Here is a 26,366-nt window from a genome sequence, read left to right on the forward strand (position 1 = left end):
GGCGATTAATTTAATACGATTAATCGATATTCGAGATGCGATAAGATGTTTCGGTAACCACGTGATGACGTCAAAATATGGCGTTTCAATCAGCTGGGTGTTGTGTAGAGTGTGCTTGAGATGCCCGTCTTTAGAAAATCTACGAAGACTGCCGTCTGTCTACGCCAATACGTGAGTTTTTAAAAAATCTCACATTATTTAAATTCTTGCATTCACTCGCGAACAATAAGATTTTAACGCGCATCAATAAGCAAACACCAGGTTACAAAGCAGAAAGACGCAAAACGCTGTTTCATTTCTTAAATATTCCAATTCAGTTTTGTGTGGAATTTTTAGAAAATTGAAAAAATATTTAGGAATATTAAACAAAGTGATTATTAATTCATGAAATTGCGTGTAAAAAGCTCAATCTTGTTAAAATTTAATATTTCAAAAGATGATGCGTATGTAAAAATACATAAAATATGGTTGGTAGAAAAACTTTCTCAGTGCGTTTAAATTTTGTTGTTGTAATAGATATAATGATTTTACTATCATATTTCTGAACGCATGAATATTGTATCTTTTCTGAAATGCAATGTTGATACCGTGTGCAAGCGATGCCGTAGCCATTTTCATGTTTGCTCCAGTTTCGTAATCATTATCAACTCCATATTTGAATTCAACAAGTAACGCAGTGACATGTTTTGCTTGTTCTTAAATTTTTCTAGTACTTCACACTTCATCGTTTCATTGACAAAGCATTTAGGATTTGCTTTAATCTTTTTAAGTATGTCATATAAAAATTATGTGAGCATAATTTCTCAAAACGATTCGTCTACGAAAAATCTGTTTATTGTATTGCACTTATCGATAGAAATTTTCTATAGATAATGTCATATTCATAGCAATATATGCGAAATAGAAATACAAATTTTACAAAATGTTCTCAAAGTATTTTCATTTTCAGTCTTATATTAATAAGAGCAAAACATGTTCAGAATTAAGTGTGCTATGTAGACGCCATTTTTTTGAAAATGATTTAAATGTATATTCTTTTATAAATAATTTTGTAAAATGATATATGCATGAAATAATTAAAGAACTATTAATTAATATGAATGATAGTGTGAGAAGTGTTGTAGAATTTGTTGATTCTTTCAAAGTTTATTTTCGATTACAATGTGTTCTTAATAGTACGGCCATTTTGTCGCTTATTAGTGGATAAACAAATGACGATGTTGGTACTTTGGGTTCGAGGCTACAGGCGCGTCACATGCGCGAAAATTCAATTTTACTACCTACGCATCCTTTCCGTAATTATAGTATTTCTATATGATTTCTGAAATAGAATACAAATTAGAATACAAATTTAAAATAAATCTTTTTTACATTTTAAAAATAAGTCTATATTTCTACATATATCTCAATTTTTATTAATATTTTTACTCATAATATCATGATTATTTAAAAACATAACATACCTTTCGTTTTTATTTTTCGAAAATTATATTTACTTTAAACAATTATATATGATTAATATTTTCATAAATATATATTCATTAAATTTTATAATAATGTGTATTTTTATAATAAAAATTCTATAAATCTCTATAAAAAAAATTATGTTATCTTTTCTTTTTATCTATTAATGATATATAATAATATATTGAAGAAATTTGATTTGCATTCGAATTGAAGCATTCAGAAAACTATTTATATATATATATATATATATATATATATATATATATGAACATATTGTTGAAATTACGAGAAAACTATTTCTATTTTGCCATTCAAATTATTGAAGCTTATTAATTTCTTCTTACTTCATAAAACTTCTTTTCTTTTTCATATCTTTTCGAATTTTTTTATAAGTGAAAAATTTTCGAAAAATAAAAAAATTCATATAATTATATTATAAGTATATAAATATATATTATAAATTTATATTATTTATATATAATATACAAGATATCAAGAATAGGTCATAAAAGACGAATAGATACTAATTTCATATATAAAAATGAATTGAAAAATATTTAATTATAATTTTTATATATAATCATTCTTTTTTCATTTGTTCTGAAACATCCTATATATGTATATGCCATTTATAGAAATCATTCAAGGATATATAAATGATAAAATAATTTAATTAATTGAAAATAAATTTAATTAAAATAATTAAAATATAAATATAACTTAATTTCTTTTTACAGTGACAAAGAAGATACTTCACACAATATGCCACCAGATAGACCAGATGCATCTGATGTGGAAACTGGTATAGGACTAAGTACACAAGTTTTCAACTTTGGAGATACAGTATATACAATGAAAGAAAAAGAAAATGCAAGTGTTTTTGTTGAAACAAATTCAACTGATGAACTTTCTATGTCTGAAAAATCTATTGAAAAGAATAGCCAGTCAGATGATGATCTGACTTCTTTAAGTTGGCTTCATCAACAGAATCTATTAAAGGGTTTAGATATTTCAAATCCTACTAAAGAAATGAAAAATGAAAATGTTTTAAATAATAATGTTTGTGATGATATGGCAGACTATTCTGAAAATACTAATTCTATATCAAGTTTAGATGATGGTTATTGTCCAGGTGATTATTAAATATATTATATATATTTTAATTTTAATTTGATCATTATAATGTCAATTTAATTTTTTTTATTATAGGAGATAACAATAGCAAGATAAATAATACAACATCACATGGTAATAATCAAAACTATCAAGTCTCAAGTAAAAATGGTCAAAAATCAATGCAAATATTTCAGGAATCAGTAAAAAATCATTATAGTATTTCACAAAATAATCAGACGAAGATTTCTTTAAACAACAATAATTTGCCAGTCTCAAATCGCAACAAACACCCAACTCATATACCATATGATCCTCATTTACATAGAAACAGTAAACCTCCATATTCATTTTCTTGTTTAATTTTCATGGCTATTGAAGATAGCCCTGTAAAAGCTCTACCAGTCAAGGAAGTGTATGCTTGGATTTTGGATCACTTTCCATATTTTAGGAATGCTCCAACTGGGTGGAAAAATTCTGTTAGACATAATCTAAGCCTAAATAAGTGCTTTCGTAAAGTAGAGAAAGCACCAGTAAGTATATTATAATATTAATAAAAAAATCATTTTCCCTTCTAGAAATAAAAATTTAGTAAAACGTCCTTCCTTTTAGAATTTGGGCAAAGGTTCACTGTGGATGGTAGATGCCCAATATCGTCCAAACCTGATACAAGCGTTATCTCGTGCTCCTTTTCCTCCTCCAACTGTTCAAACTTTGTCTTCACCCGAAAAACCACAAAAAAAGAATATCAGTACACGTCTACCTGATCCTACACTTTTTCCATATCTTTCCAAAAGACTGGCATCGAGCAACATTATTGACAACACAGATACTGAAGTAGATAGCGATGTAGATGCAGCTGCAGCTGCTATGCTTTCTTTTAAACATGGACCTATTATTTTAAATCATAATAAAGGCAAAGTATCTTATAGAAAAATATTATAGAAAAATAAAAATAAACATTAAATAAATATTTAATTAACATTTCATAATTTAAAATTTTTTGGCAGATCGTAAGCGAAAAGTACCAGAATCAGAAATGTTGGTTCCTGTAATTACTAGGAGTTCTAGTGAAGATCACACTTACAGTTGTATTACCTCAGTAAGACAAGAAAGGTAAGAATATTATGGTAATTTTAATAGGTAATGCTAATTTAATATTAAGATAATATATTTATAATATATTTCTCGTTTAATATTAAGATACATATTTATTTTTCAAGTAAATATCCAAGGAAAGAAACAAATACCGATTTTGATGAACAACGGAAAATAGCAGAAGGTGCAGATGCACTTTTAAATTTAGCAGGTGTTACTACACCACTTAACCACAGTAGGGCACATCATATACAAAGTATTAATTCGACATCAAAATCCGAGAGTTCATCAAAACTAAAAAAACGTTCAGCTTCGAACGATTATTCGAATATGTCTGAGAAAAGACGTAAGCATTGGCCAAAATGGAGTGAAGGAAAACGGTATTTAAAGCAAATTATATAAAAATATTTTGGTCATATATATGTAGCATTGCAAACTTCCTACTTTTCTTTTGAAACATGAACCTTTCAAAATTCTAATGTTTAATATGATTTTTGAGACTTAAATCTTCTATTGAGAAAAAAATCTATAAATATAAGATAAAAAATAATATCTTATTATTTTAAAAAAAAAATTTTATCGGGTGCATTTCTATTTAAAACAATAAAGCTGGTAACAAAAGGATGGCAAAAGAAAATAAAAAATTGGCGGTCGCTCAGGGTTTAGAACTTGCTGTATGCCAAAATAAATAGCACTAAGTAACAAGCAATAATAGAAAAATAGTGTTAAAGAAAAAAAAGAATTACTTTTACATGTTATTAAGACATGAATTTAACTATAAGTAGTTCATGAAATGTCAATGAAAAAAAATATTATTGCGTACTAAAACTAAAATAATAACGATAAATTTTTTAGACCTGTTGTGACAATTATACATATTAATTCATAGAGAGTTTAATTAATAATAATAGAGTTCTATATTAGGTTTCTTGTAGATATGTATAGAAATATAATTGATATCTTACAATAGAGAAATTAATAATATATTTAAAAAAAAATTATATATATACATATATACATATGTGTGTATATATATATATACATATATATATAATATATATATATGTATATATATATATATACACATACATATACATATACACATATGCGTCGCGCATCTATACAAAACATTCATTCATTTTCAAGCACATACATATACACATACATATGTTCATGTTCATATTCTCATTTATTCATACTTAAAATACATCTGGTCATACGCAGCTGTATATGTGCAAAAAATGTGCTGCGAAAAACTAAAACAAAAAGAACTTAAAAAAAATTGAGGTATAGTGAATATGGATTTGAACTGAAAAATATTATCATTTCATGCCTTTTTCTACTCTCTTTATTGCTTTTGAGATGATTTTAAACAGTGCTGTATATACATAGTCCCTGTAATGTATGCACAGACCAGTTCAAAAAATTTTGTTAGAACATCAATATATATCGTGTCAAATTGATAAATATTGATTGGAAGAAATGTATAAAGGTATATGGCAAGAGTATCATCCTATTTTTATAAAAAAATAAAAATAAAAAAATATAACTATATTATAATTAAGAAATATTGTGAATACCTGATAAGTAATGAATGTATATGGCGATGAAAGATATTAAATATTGATAAACTGGTCTTGTGTACATTGATATCGTAGTTCTATATAGAGAGAAGGTATATTTTTACAGGGCACAGCCCGCGTGATAAAAGCTCTTCCTAATAATTGCTAAAAAAGAAAAAAGGAGAAGAAGAAAAAGGAAAAAAAACAGTTCATTAGCTTAAACCATTTATTAATTGTATTTTGCGTGACACTACAAACAAAATATGGTAGCGCAGCCTAAATAATTCCATATTTACATGCCATATAAGAAAACTTTCATTAAAAAAGAAAAAAGAAAAATGCATGATTTTAGTTTCGAATAAGTTTCGAGTATATCAAATACTTGCAGAAAAAACTTACTTAATGAATTAAAAATAACAAAATTTTTAAATCAGAGACATTTTTAGTTATACAATTATGTAAAAATTAAATAATATCAGTTATTAGGTTTATAATAATATTTAAGCGTCACAATTGCGATTAAAGATAAATTGTTATTTGTAATATATGTTATTGCTGCTGGCTCAGATATATCTCAAATGTGAAAATTATTATTATTATCGCTTTTCATGAAGGTGCAATTTAGTTTAACTTATTATATGTTGTTTATTCTTTAGTTATTTTCGAAGTTAACGTGATAATGTTAATAATTTCAGTCAGTTAAAGTTACTGCACTTGAAAAATTTATGCTAATCATATGAAACTGTGAGATATTATTAATGTAAAGAAAAAAATAGAGAAAACAAAAAAAAGAAAATAGATACAATAAATTTAAAAAAAAAAAAAAATCAGTAAGGCGCGCTGCCAAAATATTTCGTATGATTATAGCTATAAAGGAAAAAAATTTAAAATAAAGGGTGCAAGGAAGAATGCCATATTTATACACGATTTAAGAAATTTCAATTTTTGAGAGAAATATATACATTTCACGTAAATGTAAAACTATTCTATATATTTAGCATATACGTATTTATAATATACATATATATTATATTAAATATGTTTTAGAGAAATAAACATGCCTGTGTTCGGTATCGGGCATTTTTTTTCGAAATTTGTATACGCACGAGCAAGACCAGTTTTTTGTAGACTTTATGTTTTCTATTGTCTGTGATATTATTGCAAAAGTGAACACACCTTGTTGTTGTTATTGTTGTTAATTATATTTTGGTGAAACAGAAGTTTTAGAGCTTTATAAGTTTTATTGTTTAGAGGGAGAGAGAAAGAGAAAGAAAGAGAAAGTGTTTGCAACACTTTTCTGATATTATTAATTGGCATTCTTGCTGACACCTAAACATTCTGATTTAGATAGAAAAACTGGCATCTTTAAATTAGCAATATATGATAAATATTATATATATATTGAAAGTAATATCACAGTTTTCACTCTATTTGTTGAAATTTTTAGTCTAGCTTTTGTTTGCTATGACTGAAGATCTGTTCTTCCATGTAGTTTATTCTAATCAATTAGGGGGTGGGATGCCATTTATAATAATAGTAGCTAATCAATGCATTACAAATTAGAGTGATCGATTAGCAAGTGCAACATAAAGCAATATATACCAGTAAATCCTGACATCGGACAAAATACTCGTTAGTCAGCTGGTCCATACAAAAAATATTCATCTACAAATCAATGTTATATCGCGTGTTTGTATAGAGAGAAATAAGTATAAAAATTATAAATTAACACTAATTGTACAAGATAGTTAACATACAGAGTATTTTTTTAATGAAGTATTATTGTAACATATATTGTAATGAAACTATTATTTTGTCTGTGTAATTTTTAAATGCATATAAATTATTATTTAACACAACATTAAATCCTATTTCCTATTATATGAGACCGGCTGGCATAAATAAAAAAATATCATTAAGAACTTGAACACCAGAAAGAAAAGAAAAAAAATATTAAGTATAAAAAGCAAATTATATTTCATTGCGTTACAACTATCCACGGACAATCAAATTCTAATATGGTGTTTAATTTATCTCCATTACATGACATCGTGCCAAACGCAGAAATCATTTATTTTGAGGAATAGATGTTTATTTATATGTATATCTACAAGTTGTATATTGTATGAATTTTTGTTGGCGTAATATGTAATATTATTATTATATGTAATATTATTATTATTACTATTATTAATTATATTATGATTATTATTATTAATATAATTATTACTCATTTTAAATGGAATACATTGTAAAATGTTTGTTAAGTTTTTGACCTTGCTTACATAATTGAGTAAAATATTTAATATTTTAGATTACATTGAGAAAAGTATTTAATATTTTAGATTGTAACTGAAATAGAACTTTATTAATGAAAAAAAAAATGTGAAAAAATTAAATGTGAAAAGATTTCATTATTTAAATGTGCATCCTTTTCGAGATATATTATGATATGTACTATCTATATATATATATATATAGATATATACATATATATATATATATATATATATATATAGATACAAAATTATTGATCATAAAAGTGTAAAAAAAGTATATCATAAAGATCAATTGTTGTTAATTAATGTTACTTTGAATACAATATATTAATATATATTTCTATATTTAAACTCTTAAATTATTTATGTCTAACTTAACAATACTTTTTTTGATGATAAAAAAGTGTAATATTTATTTATGTAATCATAATTGGCGCGTTTAAAATTTTAAAGATGGCGCTGATATGGTGCATGATGTTTCGCATAAGATATCTGAATCTAGAGTGAAACATTTCTTTTAGAATAAATGTGAAATTGATTTAAATGGATGTAAAATTAAAATTTTATGTTTTACTAAATATTTGAGAATTTTACAAAATATAATTTTTTAAATTAAATTTATAGTTTATAACATTTTAAATAGAATTCAATCACGTGATAATATAGCGATGCCAACCTGCTCACGAGTACCTAGATTGAGACACGTCGTTACTATACTTTATCGCGGTTCAAAACCTGTCGGTCTGCATTCCAGTGTGCTGGTGGACGCCAAGCGTCGTGTTCTATGAGAGATTGATCCTATTGAAACTTACAACAATTCTTGTGAAAAAATGAAACAATTTGCTAAAAATTATTAACAGATTTATTATTTCTATCCTATAAGAAAGATTGTGATCGATTCACGGGAAAGTCAAAGATCTGGAACAAATAGATCGTACGGCTGGATCGAAGGAAAAAGGGTGAGTATACCAAGCATGATTATATTGTTTTCTTCTTTCATGTCATTGATCTTTGTCTTTTTCTTATTTCTCTGTTTCTCACGATATTTTTTTCATATTTTCGTGATTTTTAGTAAAAATATAAATCCAATGAAAATTATCATTGAAAACTTTTCTTGAAATATCGTTGTAAAAGATCATCTGCCGGAAGGGGTGAGCCATCAATATTTTTGGTGAAATTTGAATATGATGGATAATAAATTGTTAAAATGTATAATAACAATGATTATGTTATAATTCTAATTATTTGAATTATTGACACTTGAAAAAATACTCGTTCGGATAATACCGCGCTACTTATTGCGCCTGCGTTCTAATAAAGTATACACATTACGTACTTTTTGATTAAAGTCTTATACGCATTTTGATACGCGTAGTAATGCGGTCGAATTGTCAACTTCCCGATGAAGCTCATTAAAGTGAACCGGGTACATCAGTATAATAATAATGTTATTGAGAGAAAACTTACAAATATTTTACAAATATTATTATTTAATTAATAAATATAAAATGAGAATAATATAAGTATAAAAATAAAGTGTTAATATTTGGATAAGTACTAGTTATGGGAAGTAGATTAAAATAGCGTATGACACATATACGGCTAAATATTCGTTGCTCGTTTTACTAAGCTATCGTTATGCTGAGCAGGAAAGTAAAGTTAGTCATATATCTTGTATCGAGATGAAACATGATGATGTGTGAAGAATAAAAGTTCACGTGATTAATCGACAATCAACGAAAAGGATGATCATCGGCATATAAGGACACTTGTCAAATGTATTTAATCAAATGGAACTTTATCTTGTCGTTCCTGTTTATTATGTGTAATAGGATACCATAGTTTGTATAAAGAATAATTAGAATTTCAACCCTATCTTATAATATAATTTCAAAACTATTATATATTAAAAATATTAAATTATATATCTGTACTAGTTTATATAGTAAGTTTATATAGTAAATGAATGATAAAAAAAACTTAAAAAATATACATAAACTTTTTTTAAATGTTATTTTATTATATTAATTATTTTATTTTAAAATATATTTTTTATAAAATTTGTATCATTTGTATCATTTTCATTTAATTTTTAAATTTTTTTACGATAATTTTATGTAAAAAATATTGAAAGGGAAAAAGAAAAGTGAAAAACATATCTTTTATTTTAAGTAAATTATAATTTCAAAAAATGCGCTGCAAACAAAACACTTTATTTTTTTAAAGCGCAAAAGAATTTAATTATTTAAAATTTTTTGTATTTTGATTAATAGTAGTGAAAACGTAAGATTATGAAAATGAAATTCAATTCTTATATTTCTTATAATTCTTCCAATTATATAGGAAGTTTCAGTCAGTCGGAGAATCAAAGATAGAAAAAAGAATTTCAGGAATTGAGGTTCTCTGGATCAACATCAAGTTGTAGAAATAAAAAAGTAATTCTTTTTTAACTATATAATGGTATATTTATATATGTGTTGTGTGTGCGTAATTTGGGTAGCATTTACTTGTCTATAAGGTTAGGTATATGAAGAATCGTGTGGCGCGCGTGGGGCATAAGAACTTGACAACCACTGCTTTGGAATTCGAGTTCTTTATTTTTATGAGAGGCAACGTCGGAAACCAGCCTCTTTGGAACCCTTCTCACCTGTTACATACCACCGGCATTTATGCTACCATTTAACCAGAAGTTAAGAGTTCTACCGTGTATAAAACATGTTCAACTATCTTGTCAATGGATTGAACGCATATTTTTTTGTCTCTGCAATTTGGACTCCCAATGAAAAATAATGCCTTCTTCTCTAACCGCGAATCCTATGAACGATTTCTCGAATAAATTCGTTTCTTCATAATGAAAGCTAATGGAAACTTTTGTAAAATGAAATTTGTAAAATTAAAATTCATAAAATTAATTTATTTTATAATATGTTTAAAATGCTTTAAAAATAGTATTGATCTAATTCACAAAAATATCACAGAAATTAAATTTTTTAAAAATACTTTTGAGATTTTATTGTATCCTCATGTCATATTTACTAGATAATATTTTCTTATTAAACAAACATTAAGAAATCTGTGAAACAAAAAAAAAAATCTCTATTAATACCAATGCATTAAACTGTCATGTAGGCGTATGGTAGGGTGTAATTCATGAATGGATCTACCTACACTTAATGTGTATATGTTAGCCAACAAATAATTTCCGTTCTTTCGACGTGTTAGCACGGTTTTCTGATCGTCATTTATGACGGCAGCCGTTCGCACGTGGGTGGAAAACGGTGCACGATGATTTTCAGCACCGTATATGGTCAATTTCATATTGTCATTGTGACACCTTTGTTCGCTTTACTTGTCATCATGCATCATTACACATTTTTAAAATTCTTTTCACATTCAATTTGAAGATATAAAAGAAAATTTATTTTATGCATACACAAGATACAATTATATCTATAATTATACAAATATTATCATTTATGTGTAATATCGAAAATATAATTATATATTAAATATAATTACTAATAAATAAACAAAAATCGAAAAATTGTTTCTTTTACTTTGAATTTTTTAAAAAATTACAGGTTTCATAATTCATAATCAATAATTTTCATTAATCTTTGGAAATTTAATAAAACTATTAACAAAAGTTTTTATATTATATTTTAAAAACTAATGCAAATTATATTATATCGTGTTTTATTGAGAGTGGAATGCGCGACCCATTTGATAGAGTGAGGATAGAAGGCGCGCATTTGTGCCGAAATGACGAGCCATGATCAAAACTAGAATGAATGCGTTCTATTTCCACGTGAACTCGCCACGTTCTAAACTTAAACGTAGTTGAGTGGCATTAATTTTAGTGTTCTCTCTTTCTCTTTCTTTCTTGTTGCCTTGAATTTTTAAAAATTCTCTTTTTTTCTTTTTAAAAGAGAAAAAAAACTGAATTGAAAAAGAATTCGATAACTAATACAATGAATTTCTGTTTTTCTTGCTTATAGAATGTGTCAAGATGCGATCTGTGCCCTTTCTATGTGGCATTGTTACGATTTTATTTTACGTCTTAGCCAGTCTTGTATATGGTAAGTTTTTTTCCTTATTTTGAATATATTACATATAAATACATTAAAGATATATTAATATGTTACAATTAACATTTACAGGGCAAAGACAGGAGTTAGGCATGTCTTTTATCAGACATCCACAACCATTGGATGCACCAATAGGCGATGACGTGAATTTTGAATGTAATTTGAATCTTGGCGCAGAACGTTTTTCTTGGCGCCATAGACCATTGAATTCGGATAAGTGGTTGCCAATTTTTCACACAATTAGTAATGGTGGCAAAACATCTAGGCATGTGGTAAAATTTGATAATGAATCGAAAGCCGGAGATTATCGTTGTATAGCTTTTTATGGTAATATTTTATATTTTATCTAATCTCTTAAGATTATTTCTATCTTATTTTTATATATTCTATCTTAAGATCTTATTTTCAATAAGTTAAAAGTATATATAAACTAACTACATTTAATGTTTCTAGGTTCAAGTGGTTTAGCTTCTGATCCAGCAAGATTAACATTAGCTACACTACACAAGTTTTCTGATAAAAGTGATGTTATTATAAATGTTCCAGCAGGAAATGTTGTACCTATCACTTGTCCTGTACCTTATTCTGCACCAGAAGCAATAGTTCAGTTTTATAAAAACAATAATCTTATACAAAATGTTAATATAATTGGTAGCAAAACTATGATTATTGAGAATGCTAAAATATCAGATAGCGGATCTTATCACTGCACTGCTAGCAATTATATAACTACACAAATATATTCAAGTAACTATAAAACAATTTTAAATGTACATAAAAACATTAGTTTTTTAGCACCATATTTTGTTAAGCAACCACAAACAGAATACAAAGTTTTACGAGGCAAAAATATAACATTAGAGTGTTTTGGTGCTGGCTATCCAGTACCTTCTGTTACATGGAGTAGATTAGGCAGTCCATTACCATCAAATTCTATAAAAAATTTGATAGGCTTAATGATAATTAATGTTCAGCCATCAGATAGAGGAGAGTATGATTGTATGTGGAGTAGCAATAATGCACATATTATTAAATCTGTAATTATATTAAAAGTCATGGAAGCTCCAAAAGTAATTAAACCGCCAAAAGCATCCACATTCTCTGAAGGTGGAGAATTAGAACTTTCTTGTGCAGTGATTGGCGAACCACAACCAAAAGTTGAATGGTTAATTAATGGAGAATCTTTGATACCTAGTGATAATGTGGAAATCAAAGGTTCCACACTTCTTATATCTGAAGTTGAGAAAAAACATGCTGGTATTGTCCAGTGTGTCGCAAGTAACGAATATGGATCTCATTCTGGTTGCAATTTGCTAAGAGTAAATCCTAAACAACATATTGGAACAACAGAAATCAGACAGGATTATGGAATTTCTAATTCAAAACATAAACACACTAGAGGAGGAGGTAGACGAAGAAGTAAGGAAGGAAAACATAAAGGCACTGGTAATTGGTTACATACATTTATGCATTATTATCTATATATTATTATTATTTATTTCATTTTTATGTCATGTCTTATATATTTCTAGCGGTATTAGTACCACCGAATCAGCCAAATGTCACAAGACTTTCAGATGTATCCGTAATGGTTAGATGGTCTGTACCTGAAAATACAGGATTGCCGATTCAATTTTTTAAAGTTCAATATCGGGAACTTGGACAAAAGATGAATGGTAAACAAGCCAAGTGGATGACTGCAAATTCAGAAATACCGAATAATGTACGAGCTTTTGAAGTAACCGATTTACAACCTGATCATACTTATCGATTTAGAATTGCTGCAGTTTATTCAAATAACGATAATAAACTTAGTCCAAATTCCGTACGTTTTCATCTTAACAAAGATGGTGGAATCGAAAGTAATAAAATGCCTATACCTTTATTAACGAACACTGAGGCTTTAGGTCCGCATGAAGTATTACTCATTTGGCAAAATTCAGATAAATCGGCAAATATCGATGGTTTTTACGTATATCATCGAGCCTCTACTACAGCTGGAGATTACATAAAAACTACAGTTGAGGGCAAAGATTCTTTCAATATAACTATTTCTCACTTGCAACCAGATACAACATACGAGTTTAAAGTGCAAAGTTTTTCTGTGGATGCTGCTTCAGAATTTTCTCAAATTCTTCGACAAAAAACAAAAAAATCTTTGAATGTTAATGAACATAATGATTACAATAATCGAAATGATCATAGTAGTAATTTAACATTAGATAGTCGAGTAAGACCTGCAGACGATAAAAATGTGAATATGTATGCCATAATTGGCGGAGTTCTCGGAGGATCGACCTTGCTAGGTAGTTTAACTGCAGTTGCAGTAATATATAAAAGGACAAAATACAAACAGAGTCGAGAATCATCACAAAGTGAAGGTACATTTTAATATTATTATATCTCAAAAAACAGTATAAACTACATAAAAGATTGAATATTCATTTTTTATTTTAGGGAAACCAATAACAAATGGAAGAATAATGAATGGTGGAGTAACCGATTCAAAAATAAATATAACTTCAAATCCACTTGCTGGTCTTGATACGTCTGAAGATATAATACAGCCTAAGGTTGGTATTTGTAAGTAGCAATATTAATACTGCCGCTTTATCAAAGAAAAAGAATGACTTGGAACTAGATTTAAAAAAAGAAATGAAAATTTCTTATCAAATATCTTTCTCATTTTAAATCTAGTTTCTGATTTGTCTACAGTCATTCAGTTTCTATATTCAAATAAAATAGTACATTAGACGCATAAAAATTTTGCAATTTTAGCGTATATAGCCACTCTTATCTCATTAATATTTATATTGTTGATTATACCATCGTATGTGTGTTCTATTAGCTTTTAGTATTTTTGAAAAAATAATTGAAATGAAATTCTAGAATGATTAAGAATTAAAAAAAATAATAATTTTTTCTAAACTTAATTCTTAATTTACACTTATATTTTTACGAGGTAATTTCGATAGAAATTTATATCTTCATATAGTGGCTATGTATATAAACGCTTTATTTTCATCAAAAATTTTATATTTAACTTTTCGTTCATGCTTCTATTTTTTCCACATAATGGTTAAATTGACATAAATGTTAAATCGCAATATCTATCTATATATTCCCCAAGGTTATTATCGAGAATAGCGCATTTGTTTGACAATTATTATCATCAAGCCTGATTAAGTGCTATTTAGATGATTAAACTCGAAATGAATCGAGTAATGGATCTACAAACATATGCCATTTTATTTAAAAATGGCATCTTTTTTTGTTTTATGCTTCATTGTATTCTTCCTATAAATTTTTTCTTTCTTCTTTTTTTAAATTTTCTTTGTTAGTTTTTGCATTTTTTGTCTTTTTCTTTCTTCCTACCTTTTGCACGCGACTATATCTACATTCAACTAACGTGTTTCTGCTTTCAGACTACTCGATATTAAGAAGATTAGTTTTTTCTAGCTTTAGCCATTGGTCGCGTGTTCTTTAAATTCTACTTGCACATTCTCTGCACTCTCTCTGGAAGCCGCTTTTCTTTTGTATTTTCCGAACACCACATACGTACGTTATATATTATCTACATGTCCATGCTTCTTTGTGAGTGAAATTTGAAAGAAGCGAAATGTTTCTAAACAGACCGGACAACAGTCGCAGATGGAAATGGCTTCGTTTCTTAACGGACAAAACAACAGCAACAACAACCATAACAATGATACTGTTGGAACTGACCAGTGAAGATCAATAGACTGAGATCTCTCTTTGCTGCTGAGGATCACTGCTGAACAGCTTCTCTGCAAACAACCATTTTATATGTGTTTCGAAAAATCCTCATACTCAGGCCATATATATTTTCGGATATAGAAGTTATATATCAAACTTTTATAAAGAACACCAATATTTCCGTTGTGACAAGAATCAAGACAAAGATGTACAAACATTAATACTGCAATGATATTTTTTTTTAGTGAGACTTTAAAGAAACTTTAGTCATCAGTTAGATTTACAATGAATAATCCATTTCAAGACATTTACAGGGTGTCATAATAGGTATGCTCAAATATTTCGATCGAAATTGTTAGACACGTATTTGCCTAACGATCGTACACTACGAATCCAATTTTTCCCATTGCACGGTAAATTGCGATTTTTTAAAGCTCAAGATAGAATAAGGAATTCGTGATCGATCATGAAATGGTTAAAATTTGCAAAGTACCTGTCTAATATCTTTTTCGATTTGTTTTTTTTTTTTATTTCTATATTTTTATCGCTTTCTTATTATATATATATATATATATATATATATATATATATATATATATATATATATATATATATACCCATTTGACAGTCTGATAATTAGTGAGTTTGGAATTAATTAGACGTACACCGGAAATTCATAATTTCGTAATTATATTGAATTATATTCATTTTCGTGATATTTATCATATTTTTATATTAATTTTAATCCAGGCAGCTTTTATAAGTTATGTTTGTTTCCTGATTTAAATTAATTAGCATTTATTATTTTATGTTGTAAATACCATTAGTAGTTACGTTGAATTTAGGACGAATGATTGTGCCTGATAAAAAAGACAGCTGTGCTATATATTTTATATTTTATTATGCTTTAGAATATTATTTGATATTATTGAAATTTTTAGATTTGCTAAATTGCGATAGAATGAAATTTTATTCAAATTTTTTTTTTTTTAAATTATCGTTACATTGCATTATATGTATTATACTTATTCATTACATCATGATGTTGAAATTGATAAAATAATAATTTTAATAGATTCATTCTCTATGTTAGAACGAATCTCGTATGAATTGCTGCTAAAAATAATAGAAATAATACGTTGCTAACAGTATTTTGTTATATAATATCAAGGATTTAACTTGTAATAACAGTATTTTCCTAGCATCGAATTAGATATCGTAAGTTCTCTAGCAATCAATATTAATTTTCTGACGGTAATAAAGCTTTACGATGAATCAAAAAGTTTAAGAATTATATGAAAAAAAAAAATTAATTTCTATTAGTAAAAATTTCGATATCAAAAAAGAGAATCGTAAAAGTTTGTAAATAGATATTTATATAATATTTTTTACACTTTATATAACATATTTTTTAGTATAATGTTACTTATTTAAATTTTTTATTTTAAAAAGAACAATCATAATAATTCGTGAAGTTAAAAGATTTTGTAAGCGGAAATAAGAGCAAATTTTTGTATATACTAGAATCGAATTTTATAAAAAAGCATATTGTGCCTTACATCTTGCCTTTAGAAATTACTATTAAGATTAATTATTTATATATATATATACATATATATGTATGCATATCAACATTTTCTGTACTTAATTTTTTCTTTTTTCTTTTTTTTTTTTAAATAAATATTCTGTAATATAAAAAATAGAATTTATTTTACATATTTCAAGTCAAAGAAACTTCATTTATTATTCATGAATTAATTAATTTTAATTTGAATTTTAGTGATATTTCTAGTAAGTTATTTCTAGTGTAAAATTCAAATATACAAGAACATTATAAAATTTATTTATTTTAATTAAGATATTAAAATCAATTAAATTACTATATATACTTGGCAATTGGAAAAAATATTAATCTGATTGGTTATTCTGATATATATAATTATAAAAATAAAGGTGTGTATTAACCAAGATTTTACATCTATCAAGTAATTTCACATGATAATAAACAAATGAAAAAACGAAATATAAAAAATATTAATATATTCGTGAGATATCTTTGGCGGATTAATTGTAAAGATAAAAACAAACACAAAGTTGTCGATTAAGATTTATTTATTTAAATTATAAGCAAATTTGCATTAAATGAAGCGAGATGAAAAAGAGACTGTCTCCATTCTATCTTCATTATATCGTCATGTATTTATTTAAAATTCTCTTTATCTAATGTAAATTAAATATATTTTTGTTACTTAATAAAATTCAACCAATATTTTTGTATATTGATTTTTTTATTTGTTTAGAATCAATTCAAAGATATTCCACATATATTAATACTCATTTATACAAAGTACCTTTGAGGGATTGATTTCAGAGATCACAATAATAAAAGTTAATAAAAAAAATATCAGTATCAAGATTTATTTAGTGAAGTTTGCGTCGGATGAAAATGGACATAAAATGAGATATCTATATGATGGTATAAATCTATCTCACTTTATCTCCATCTAACGCTAAATTCAATTGCTCTGTTTAATACTTCGTTTAATACAAACTTCAATTACTTATAACCAAACTTATTTATAACCAACATTTTTATTATATCAATTTGTGTTTGTGTAATCTCTAAAATCCAAGGAAATACTACGAATATATTAGTATTCTGTAAATACGTTATTAGTTTTCTTATCTTTATACTGTTTTAAGATCCAACTTACCAACTTACGTATTGTATGGATAAGAATGCTAGCATGTCTGTTCAAAATGCTATAGAAATATTCACAACTATTATGCGTTCCTTAAATACGGTCGATAAACAAGTATTTTTATCATTTATTGCTGATAATTGGAAACCTCAAGAAATAAAGATTCAATCTGTTTCAAATGGTATATATAACATACTAATGCAATATATACAATGATAAGTCATGGTATTAGTGAATAACAAACACGAGAATACAAACCAAATTTTTTTCTAGATAATTGTCATAAAGAATGTAGTTTGCAGGAAAAAAAATTAAATGAAATAAAAAAAATTATTATTGATATCAAAAATAGAATACCATTTGATGGTATATTTCCATCAGAACACATTGTACCACCAATAATTGGAGAGGTCTGCTATTTTAAAAATAGATAAAACTTATATTTTTATTTTTTTATATATTTCAAAAGATGTCATAAGTTCCATAACTCTGCAGAATTCAGACTGTGATAATAAATCAACAAAACATATTGATGCTTTTCTTTATGATGATGAAGAAGTAGATGAACTTATAGAAAAGGGAGAATTGAATAATTTATATTGTTCCGACTGTGGATCTACTAATGTAAAACAATATAGTAAGAAAAAATCAATTATTTTTTTTAATTATACATATATATATTTTTTTAATTATTGTTTGATTAAAATCAAATGATTTTGATTTTAGATATTATATCACATTCCATGTCAGTATCTGATATGTTGTATATATTTCATATTTTACCATGTTTGAAAGAAAAAATTATACTCGATATAGGATCTCGATTGGGTGCTGTTTTATATGGAGTAATTATTTCTTTTTCTTTTTTTTGTTGAAATAAATATTTATTAAACAAGTATATTATAAGTAATTAGTTATTAAACAAATATATTAAGTAAGTATATTATAATTATTTAAATTCTTATTTTTTATATAGGCACACATATTTACATCTGCCAAAAAAATCATTGGAGTTGAAATGAATAAAGAACTTTGTTCATTACAATGTGATATAGTAAATAAATATAATATGAATGATCGTATTGAAATTGTGAATAAAAGAATTGAGATGTGTCCTGATATAATACAGAAGAGTGATATAATCATTATGAACAATCCATTTGAGTTTTATGTTTCAGAATTAGAACATACAAAAATTTGGAAGTTTTTGAAAACTAACATTCAAAGTGGAACAATTCTAATTACTAAGCCATCTATTGAAATTACTTTCAAATATTTAAAAACTGAAATAATACTAGATAAATGGGTAAAATCTTACAAATCAAAAAAATATAAAAAAGAATCTCAAATATTTATAAAATCAACTGAAAATCCAGATATTAAATTTTATGAAGTATTATAAAAATACAAAAAATTGTAAATATATAAATATCATATAATACAATATATTATTTAAATTTATTTAGAAAACCATTATTTTATAGAACAAAAAAATAAAGTGAACTGATTAAAAAATTCCACAAATTATATATACATATATTATATGATTGATATTAAAAATAATTATCTATATGTTACATATTTATTTCTTATATTTTTTTTATCTTTAATATCCATTATATCCTATTATACGAAATTAATGATAAACTCATCTAATTAAAAAATTATTTTGTTAAAGAAATCTTTCTCTAATGATGGTCATTAAAATCCGAAATTCGGTTTCTCTGAAATAATATAAAAACAATTTCGAAAAAATATAATGACATAATAAAGAGATTAAAAAGAAAAAAAATATAGTTAAAATGGTTCTTGCGTCAATTGTAGGTGAAAAGCTTCCCTTTTAGAGACCGATTTTAATGCAATAAAATCCCCCTCTCTTTATACAGGAACTGAAATATAGGTAGTTACCGCGGAGTGGTCAAGTTCAAATCTTGAGTTCAGTCGGCCATCAGCTACGATTGACGTACAGTTATTTCATATATAGCTTTTCTCAATTATTACAATTAAAAATTAATATTCGTGAAGCAAAAACAATGAACATTCATAACATCCAATCGATTTACTTAAATTTTAATTTAAAAGCTAGATTGTTCTGTGGTCTAAATGTGTTCAAAATTAATTATGAAAAATGATTTTCATACATAAAAATTTTCTGTTGCATTTTTATATTAATTTTACGCTAATTTTTATTAAAATTGTTAATTATTTTTATGTTATCAGTCGCAAATAAAATGCAGAGTATAACATCAAAATGGACAGGTAAGAATTGTATAATAACATTAAAAACTTATAATGACATATATCTTTTATTTTAAATTGTATGCATGCTATGTAATAATATGGATTATGCATGAATGAATGTAGTAATTTTTGATATTCTGTACTTATAAAATCATTTTTAATTTGATTGTAAATTTATCAAATTGTATCCTATTATTTGTGAAAAATTAATATGAACAAATTATGATAATATGTTTATTTATTGGTACGAATTGTTAGCCTTGGATTAATTCTGCAAATTTGCAAAAAATTGTCAAAAATATATTTTAGATTTCTTTGATTTATAAAAATAATAAAATATTATCCTATATTCTTCACTGAATTTTTTTAACAAATTGTTTTTTTATTTTAAAAAAAGCAAATAAAAAATCAAAAATATTTTTTTTATTATTATCATTTCTTTTTATAAATATTCTATTATTGCCATTCATTAAATATAAAATATGAATATTTATGATTAAATGGTGATTATTATTTTACAATAATAATTTTATATTATTTTACAATAATAATAAATTATATTAAAAAAATATAAAATACACATTGAAATTATTCTTTGTTTTTTACTATTCTTTTTCAGACTTCAAAATTTTACTCACATGTTAAATCTTATTTTTTTTAATAATAAAAAAATATTACAGATTTTATATTTTAATCTTATTTTTTTGTAAACGTTTATCATTATATGTAAATAACAGTCATTCTTGATCTATAAAAAATAATACGTGGGTGATAAAAGAAGACAATGATAGAAAAAAATTCACTGCTCATTATTCTGTACATGGTTACTTCGTAGAATGAACACAGAGTCGAACGAAACACAGTAGCAGCACAGATAGGCTCAAGTGGCCAAGGGGCACTTGAACTGACGAGATAATGGACCGATTGTCGAGAAAGAGAAAGAATCAAACGATACCGAGCACTATGCGTGATGGTTGTTGCAATGCAATCGTGATCATTATCGCACTTTCTTGTTTCTTTACTTCCAATGACGCACTTGTGACGTCAATCGAAAGAGCAAGAAGCAACCCTGGCATGTCTTCTGTGCATCTTTCTCTTCACATTTCTTCGACCCGGATATACGTTCCTTTGTTTTGTTTCCTAATTTGTTCTTTGATTCTTCCTGCGATATCTATTTTTTTTAAAAAATAACTTTTGTGCATAAATAAATATATCATTGTAAAAATGTTATTGACAAAATATTTCATTATAATCAGATTATTAATATTTAATAATCTGATATTATATTATCAAAGATATTAAATTATTATGTTTATTATTGTTGTAAATTAATGAAAAACTAAATAAACAACAGATATCAAAATAAAATCATTTTATAAAAAAAATATAATGTATAATTATGAGATTAGATAAGAGTTTATGATGGTATGACATTAAACAAATTTATATTGCTTGAAAAATACAGGTATAAAAGTAGTTTGTTGTACTTTTATGTATAGTCTCCAATGTATGAAATGAGGTCATTAAATAAATATATAATATATAAAATATAATAAATATATAATTAATAATAATAATAATTCAAATAATATTTTTTATATGTGCAAATCAATTAGCATATTGATTATAATATATTATAATCATAAACATATTATAAAGGCAATTATTATAAAAATGAAAAAATTGTAACAAGTCGTATTATTTATACATTTTTTAATTTCGAATTATATTTTTTTTTTATTTTAGTCAAATATTTATATTAAACGATGTCATCAGCGTAAATCGATTGTAAACCAACATTGAATATAATGAAAAATTTGCTAAATGAAAAACTAAATATTCCAAAGTTTATGAATTTAGTATATATATTCTATAATGATAAAAATGAGATTCTATATATTCAAAATTTGTTTATAAATGAAAGAAGAAACAAAGAAAAAAATGATACTAGTTCAGAAGATTAATTTTTTTAAGTCGAATTGCGGTCTATTATTCAAATCGGATCAGTTGATCAAGTTACATCTTCCATCTAGCTCTCACGTGGTTCGTGGAATCGAACATGGCGGCCTCTACTATCATCAACGCCGCAGCCGCGATTGGTTCAGAATCAGTGCGGGATGTGTCTCTCGTATTTCAAATCGAATATCGCGCAACCGAGTGTTGTTGAGAGGACAATGCATATCCTCTCGACGAAACGGTCGACATAACGTTCATTCCTTGGCATTTGGAGCGATACAATTAAGACAGCTGTTAAAAAGACAGTTGTGTGAAAAGCGAAAAGAAGTATCGATCATCACAGAAGACTCATCTCGGAAGCAAACCATTGACCCATTGTCCTCGAACACGCAAATTACACGAAAACGACGCGTCGGCATTGTGGAGAATCAGTACGCGGTTGAGAATAACACCGGTTCATCACTATGCGATTTAGTGCAAGGTTTAGAACGATTATTCGATGAGAAAAACGCTGGAAATAACAAAATTACGATGAAGTCAAAGAAAGAACAAAATGCTGAGGAGGATATCGTTGATCCTGTCGAGGAAAACGAAACGTACGACGAATTTGACACAATTAGGATACCGATAGTGCGGTCCTTAAGTAAGAGTCCGCCGAATGATGAAGGTATTGAGACGGATTCGGATCGAAGAAAAGGATCGATAGCCCGTTGCTGGAGTCTCGATTCGACGGCGGCCAGTGACGAAGATATATCGCTGACCACGCACCAACAGAAACGACACAAACTACGTGTTACTAGATGCTATAGTTCCGATAGTGCTGTGTTGAGCGACGAGGATCAAATAAAAGGTGAGGAGGATGATATGCCACTAGTTGCTCTTTTTAGTACATTAAAAGAGGAGGGGAGAATTCGTTGAAAACACAATCCTGATTACGCATGCTATGTCAACATCATTGTCCTTTTTCTTTTTTTTTTTGCCTTACGTATCTTTTGTTTTATTGACCTGTTTAATAAGGATATAATTAAAATTCTTTTATCAAAAATATAGAAATACATGTAAATTTTTTTTTTTTTGCTATATATAAATTCTTTTAATACTAATATACTTCTAATATCTCTATAGATGAAATTTAAAATTCTAAGAATTTTTAAAGAGAATTTTCTAAAATTTTCATACAAAATATATTTTTATATTTATAAATTGAAGAAAGATTATTTTTTAAAAATTGAATATATTATAAGTTGAAATTTATGAAAAACTTTTTCCAGGATGGGATGGTTCAAATATGGTAGAAGGAAACGAATCAGATCATAATGATGGAAGACTTAGATATTGGAGAACACCAAGTGTAGTTGTCAGTGATTATTCTGATTATTCATATTTAGATGAAAAACTAGAAAGAAATGATCTTGATCTTGAAAAATATGAAGGGATCAGTAGTACTCCTAGCCAAGCAAGCAGTTGCTCTTGCTTAGATTGTGATGAAATCCGTGAATCTTTGGATACACAGTTCCTACAAGTCTGTCGTAGTAGAAGACATTCAGACTCCTGTTGTTTGTGCCTTGATTCTATGAATGCTGTTATAAGGTATTTATTTTTATATTCCTTTATCCTTTTGTGTTAGAGTTTAACAATTTATTAACATAAATATTATTTAGAAACTTCAATGAATCTGAAAATAGAAGAAATTCTTGCCTGGGTTCCACTGAAACTTATTATTCCAAGCACAATACACAACAATTTACACAATATATACCAGAAAGTTCTTCAAATTTACAAGAAAAGACGAAAATTGATCTTTTGGAAATTCCACCTATACGAAAAATTTCAGATTGTTCCACTACATCTAGTCTTAGCGGAGATGAGTCAGATGTTGTTGAACTACAACCAGTCAAATCTTCCAAAGTAAGTGTTAGAATTAAAAAAATATTATTATTCGTTGTAAACTTTTTATAAAAAAATTAAGAAACGAACGATCATAACAATCATTTTCGAGAAACAAATTTATATTCAAATTCTTTATTTTACGCAATAATTTATTTTGAAAAAAACTTATTTATTAAATTAAATGTCGATAGTCTAAGACTATTTTAATTATTATTTTAAGAAAGAAATTGCAAGAGAGAAAATTCGATGAGTAAAATTTATACAAAAGGAATGTTTTCTGACGTATTTCCATTTGAAAAATATTAATATTTCAACGTTAAAGCAAAAGAAAAAGTCTATATTTAATTTGTCATATCGCTGTTAAGTTACATTGTTTTCTCTCAAACAAGCGCGTAATTTATCTTGCGCAATGTCATATTTCTTGCGCTCCACTTTGCGAACAAATAGACTGTTCATTCGTCAAGAAGGTACAGAATTCATCTCAATAATGTGTCCTATTTATAAAATATTAATGAACTGAAAAAAAACTTGTTTTATCTATTATATTTATCTTTTATGTTTCTTGAACAGTGTTTCATTTTTCTATTTTTAATTATTTCTTTTTGTAGCTTTGAAATTTATCTTAAGAAAGTAATAATTGTTTTAATATAAAAGAAGATAAAGATTTCGAATTATTATTTTTGGGAAAATATACATAACTGTTAAAAATCTTACATTATAGCGATCTTTTGATTGCAAATTCTAATTGAATTGATTGATTCACGTAAGACTGTAACAATCGGAGGAATATTTTTTATATAACTATTGGAATCTGTTATGCATATCTTTTCTTTTGTGTGTACATACAAACATGCATACTTATCTTTATTAACCCAGGCATTTAACATACGGATCAACCTGTTTACAAACTCGTTATACACGTGTATATACGTTCACTTTGTGTATATCAATTCATTGTATGGATTCCGCCGATGTCTATATAACATAGAATGGAATGCAACATTTATAGGTATTGTTTTTTTTGTTTATAAAATTTTAAATATATATTTTTGAATGACTTTTAAAAAAAAGTAATCCTGTATTTATAATAATTAAATATTTCATTAAATTTATCTTCATATCTTGAAGATTATTTTGAATTAAATTTTTGATTGGTTTGAATCAATCATAATCTCATGAATTTTCTATCAAGAATCCTTTCATTAACACTTCAGTTAATGTTTTAAAAAAAATCAATATTTTAAAAATACTATCAGTGATATAATTCATTATCTTGTGTAGAAAGGAAAAAACAATTCAAATATTACCGTTTATAAATTTTATACACTGTTTTATAATTCTTTACAAATATATACTTTTTTTCTAAATTTTTATTTTACACTTACAGTTTTAAGTAGTTTTCATCCTCCTCCATTGATGCAATTTCAATTTTTCTTGCTCAGATCATCGACAAGCATAGAGAAATAATCCAATTTAAAAGATAAAGCGAAACGAAATTTTTACTTTCATAAATATCATATTCTATTCTCGTCGTCGTATTCACTTGTAAAAATGTAAGCCAATACATCTCTTCAGTCAGCTGTGGTAATTCGACTGGCCGTGGTAATAGGGATCAGTCAGTTGGAATCAGTGATAGCGGTTAGTCAGTCGGTGGCACTGCTTTCCAAGGGATCTGTCGGCCAGTGTCAGCAACGGTGGATAGAACATTAAATGGCTCATTGCCATTGTCAAAATGTGAGGTGCACGATTTCAGGATTCAAAGCTGAATTGCTATGAATCGGAGATATTGTCGTGGCCTCGTTCATTTTTAATTATTATAGGGGGAATCATTCAATTTTATCCAGAAAGTGATCGATAAAAGAAGATATCTGTGTATTTACGGAAGAAAAAAAATATAATTCCAGTGAAAGTGGAGAAGCAGTTGTTCGACTCGATGGAAGTGAATTGTGATTTAAATAAACTTTGTATATTGTATGTGCATATGAGATAATTGGAATCAAGTGAAGATATTTTGGATATTTTTAACGTGTTACATGGTTCAATATATATTCCAGTAGGAAAAAGAAAGGAGGATCATTTTCTGCCAATGCATTCGTTATTTTCGATGTCTTCGATGAGATCGAAGAAAATCTAGAGATTTTTCTTTTCTGCAAGACTTTTTTGTTACAAGAAAGAATCCCTATAAAACTTGAAATTTCTAGCAAAGCGAACAGCAAATTGTTCCTTCTTTGTATATAACAAAAAGTTTTTCTT

At 26.5% G+C, this 26,366-nt stretch overlaps 4 protein-coding genes and 1 long non-coding RNA gene across 19 annotated transcripts; 4 read left to right on the plus strand and 1 right to left on the minus strand.

The window, feature by feature from the left end:
• Positions 1-44: 44 nt before the first annotated feature.
• LOC552820 (forkhead box protein N3) lies at positions 45-4,420 on the plus strand. Its single transcript, XM_006566742.3, has 6 exons — positions 45-171; positions 2,205-2,599; positions 2,677-3,113; positions 3,193-3,496; positions 3,591-3,696; positions 3,804-4,420. The coding sequence occupies exons 1-6, from the start codon at positions 65-67 to the stop codon at positions 4,078-4,080; spliced, it is 1,626 nt and encodes a 541-aa protein (XP_006566805.1). The 5' UTR covers positions 45-64; the 3' UTR covers positions 4,081-4,420.
• Positions 4,421-8,235: 3,815 nt separating this feature from the next.
• On the plus strand, positions 8,236-15,415 carry LOC409942 (interference hedgehog). 11 transcript variants are annotated; one of them, XM_006566744.3, is made up of 9 exons: positions 8,237-8,478; positions 8,592-9,297; positions 9,863-9,954; positions 11,518-11,598; positions 11,680-11,934; positions 12,061-13,053; positions 13,140-13,988; positions 14,065-14,190; positions 15,067-15,236. In XM_006566744.3, the coding sequence occupies exons 4-9, from the start codon at positions 11,529-11,531 to the stop codon at positions 15,207-15,209; spliced, it is 2,436 nt and encodes an 811-aa protein (XP_006566807.1). In that variant the 5' UTR covers positions 8,237-8,478; positions 8,592-9,297; positions 9,863-9,954; positions 11,518-11,528; the 3' UTR covers positions 15,210-15,236. The 11 variants fall into 11 exon arrangements, 9 of the variants coding, with proteins under 9 accessions (XP_006566810.1, XP_006566811.1, XP_006566812.1 ...); XM_006566745.3 differs by having other exon boundaries at positions 8,592-8,945; XR_003305608.1 differs by lacking the exons at positions 8,592-9,297; positions 9,863-9,954 and adding an exon at positions 15,241-15,299 and having other exon boundaries at positions 8,236-8,478; positions 15,033-15,165.
• LOC113219080 lies at positions 14,926-18,293 on the minus strand. Its single transcript, XR_003305610.1, has 2 exons — positions 18,039-18,293; positions 14,926-15,395 (listed from the first exon to the last, which is right to left on the minus strand). It is a non-coding gene; the product is annotated as an uncharacterized LOC113219080 (long non-coding RNA).
• On the plus strand, positions 15,941-19,428 carry LOC726964. 3 transcript variants are annotated; one of them, XM_026443675.1, is made up of 6 exons: positions 15,941-16,542; positions 18,028-18,207; positions 18,300-18,436; positions 18,522-18,663; positions 18,753-18,871; positions 19,003-19,428. In XM_026443675.1, exons 2-6 carry the CDS (start codon positions 18,054-18,056, stop codon positions 19,426-19,428), a joined length of 978 nt encoding a protein of 325 aa, XP_026299460.1. In that variant the 5' UTR covers positions 15,941-16,542; positions 18,028-18,053. The 3 variants fall into 3 exon arrangements, with proteins under 3 accessions (XP_026299460.1, XP_026299459.1, XP_026299458.1); XM_026443674.1 differs by lacking the exon at positions 15,941-16,542 and adding an exon at positions 17,232-17,277; XM_026443673.1 differs by lacking the exon at positions 15,941-16,542 and adding an exon at positions 17,681-17,800.
• A 305-nt stretch (positions 19,429-19,733) lies between these two features.
• LOC113219121 lies at positions 19,734-26,084 on the plus strand. Of its 3 annotated transcripts, XM_026443931.1 has the most exons (6): positions 19,734-20,285; positions 22,301-23,073; positions 23,495-23,813; positions 23,885-24,131; positions 24,990-25,122; positions 25,556-26,084. In XM_026443931.1, exons 1-6 carry the CDS (start codon positions 20,278-20,280, stop codon positions 25,570-25,572), a joined length of 1,497 nt encoding a protein of 498 aa, XP_026299716.1. In that variant the 5' UTR covers positions 19,734-20,277; the 3' UTR covers positions 25,573-26,084. The 3 variants fall into 3 exon arrangements, with proteins under 3 accessions (XP_026299716.1, XP_026299717.1, XP_026299718.1); XM_026443932.1 differs by lacking the exons at positions 24,990-25,122; positions 25,556-26,084 and adding an exon at positions 24,334-24,640 and having other exon boundaries at positions 19,740-20,285; XM_026443933.1 differs by lacking the exons at positions 24,990-25,122; positions 25,556-26,084 and adding an exon at positions 24,722-24,979 and having other exon boundaries at positions 19,743-20,285.
• The last annotated feature ends 282 nt before the right edge of the window (positions 26,085-26,366 follow it).

Source organism: Apis mellifera, linkage group LG11, assembly GCF_003254395.2.
Source record: "Apis mellifera strain DH4 linkage group LG11, Amel_HAv3.1, whole genome shotgun sequence".
Lineage (NCBI taxonomy): Eukaryota > Metazoa > Arthropoda > Insecta > Hymenoptera > Apidae > Apis > Apis mellifera.

Bases quoted from the DNA above. Each gene is read 5' to 3' on its own strand.
- LOC552820 (XM_006566742.3), top strand. From the start codon at position 65: ATGACGTCAAAATATGGCGTTTCAATCAGCTGGGTGTTGTGTAGAGTG. The intron at 2,600-2,676 runs GTGATTATTAAA...TTTTTATTATAG, and splicing joins AGATGATGGTTATTGTCCAG to GAGATAACAATAGCAAGATA. The intron at 3,114-3,192 runs GTAAGTATATTA...CCTTCCTTTTAG, and splicing joins GTAAAGTAGAGAAAGCACCA to AATTTGGGCAAAGGTTCACT.
- LOC409942 (XM_006566743.3), top strand. From the start codon at position 11,529: ATGCGATCTGTGCCCTTTCTATGTGGCATTGTTACGATTTTATTTTAC. The intron at 13,054-13,139 runs GTAATTGGTTAC...ATATATTTCTAG, and splicing joins AGGAAAACATAAAGGCACTG to CGGTATTAGTACCACCGAAT. The intron at 13,989-14,064 runs GTACATTTTAAT...TTTTTATTTTAG, and splicing joins AGAATCATCACAAAGTGAAG to GGAAACCAATAACAAATGGA.
- LOC726964 (XM_026443673.1), top strand. The intron at 18,208-18,299 runs GTATATATAACA...ATTTTTTTCTAG, and splicing joins GATTCAATCTGTTTCAAATG to ATAATTGTCATAAAGAATGT. The intron at 18,437-18,521 runs GTCTGCTATTTT...ATAACTCTGCAG, and splicing joins TACCACCAATAATTGGAGAG to AATTCAGACTGTGATAATAA.
- LOC113219121 (XM_026443931.1), top strand. The intron at 23,074-23,494 runs GTGAGGAGGATG...AACTTTTTCCAG, and splicing joins CGACGAGGATCAAATAAAAG to GATGGGATGGTTCAAATATG. The intron at 24,132-24,989 runs GTAAGTGTTAGA...TTATTAACCCAG, and splicing joins AACCAGTCAAATCTTCCAAA to GCATTTAACATACGGATCAA.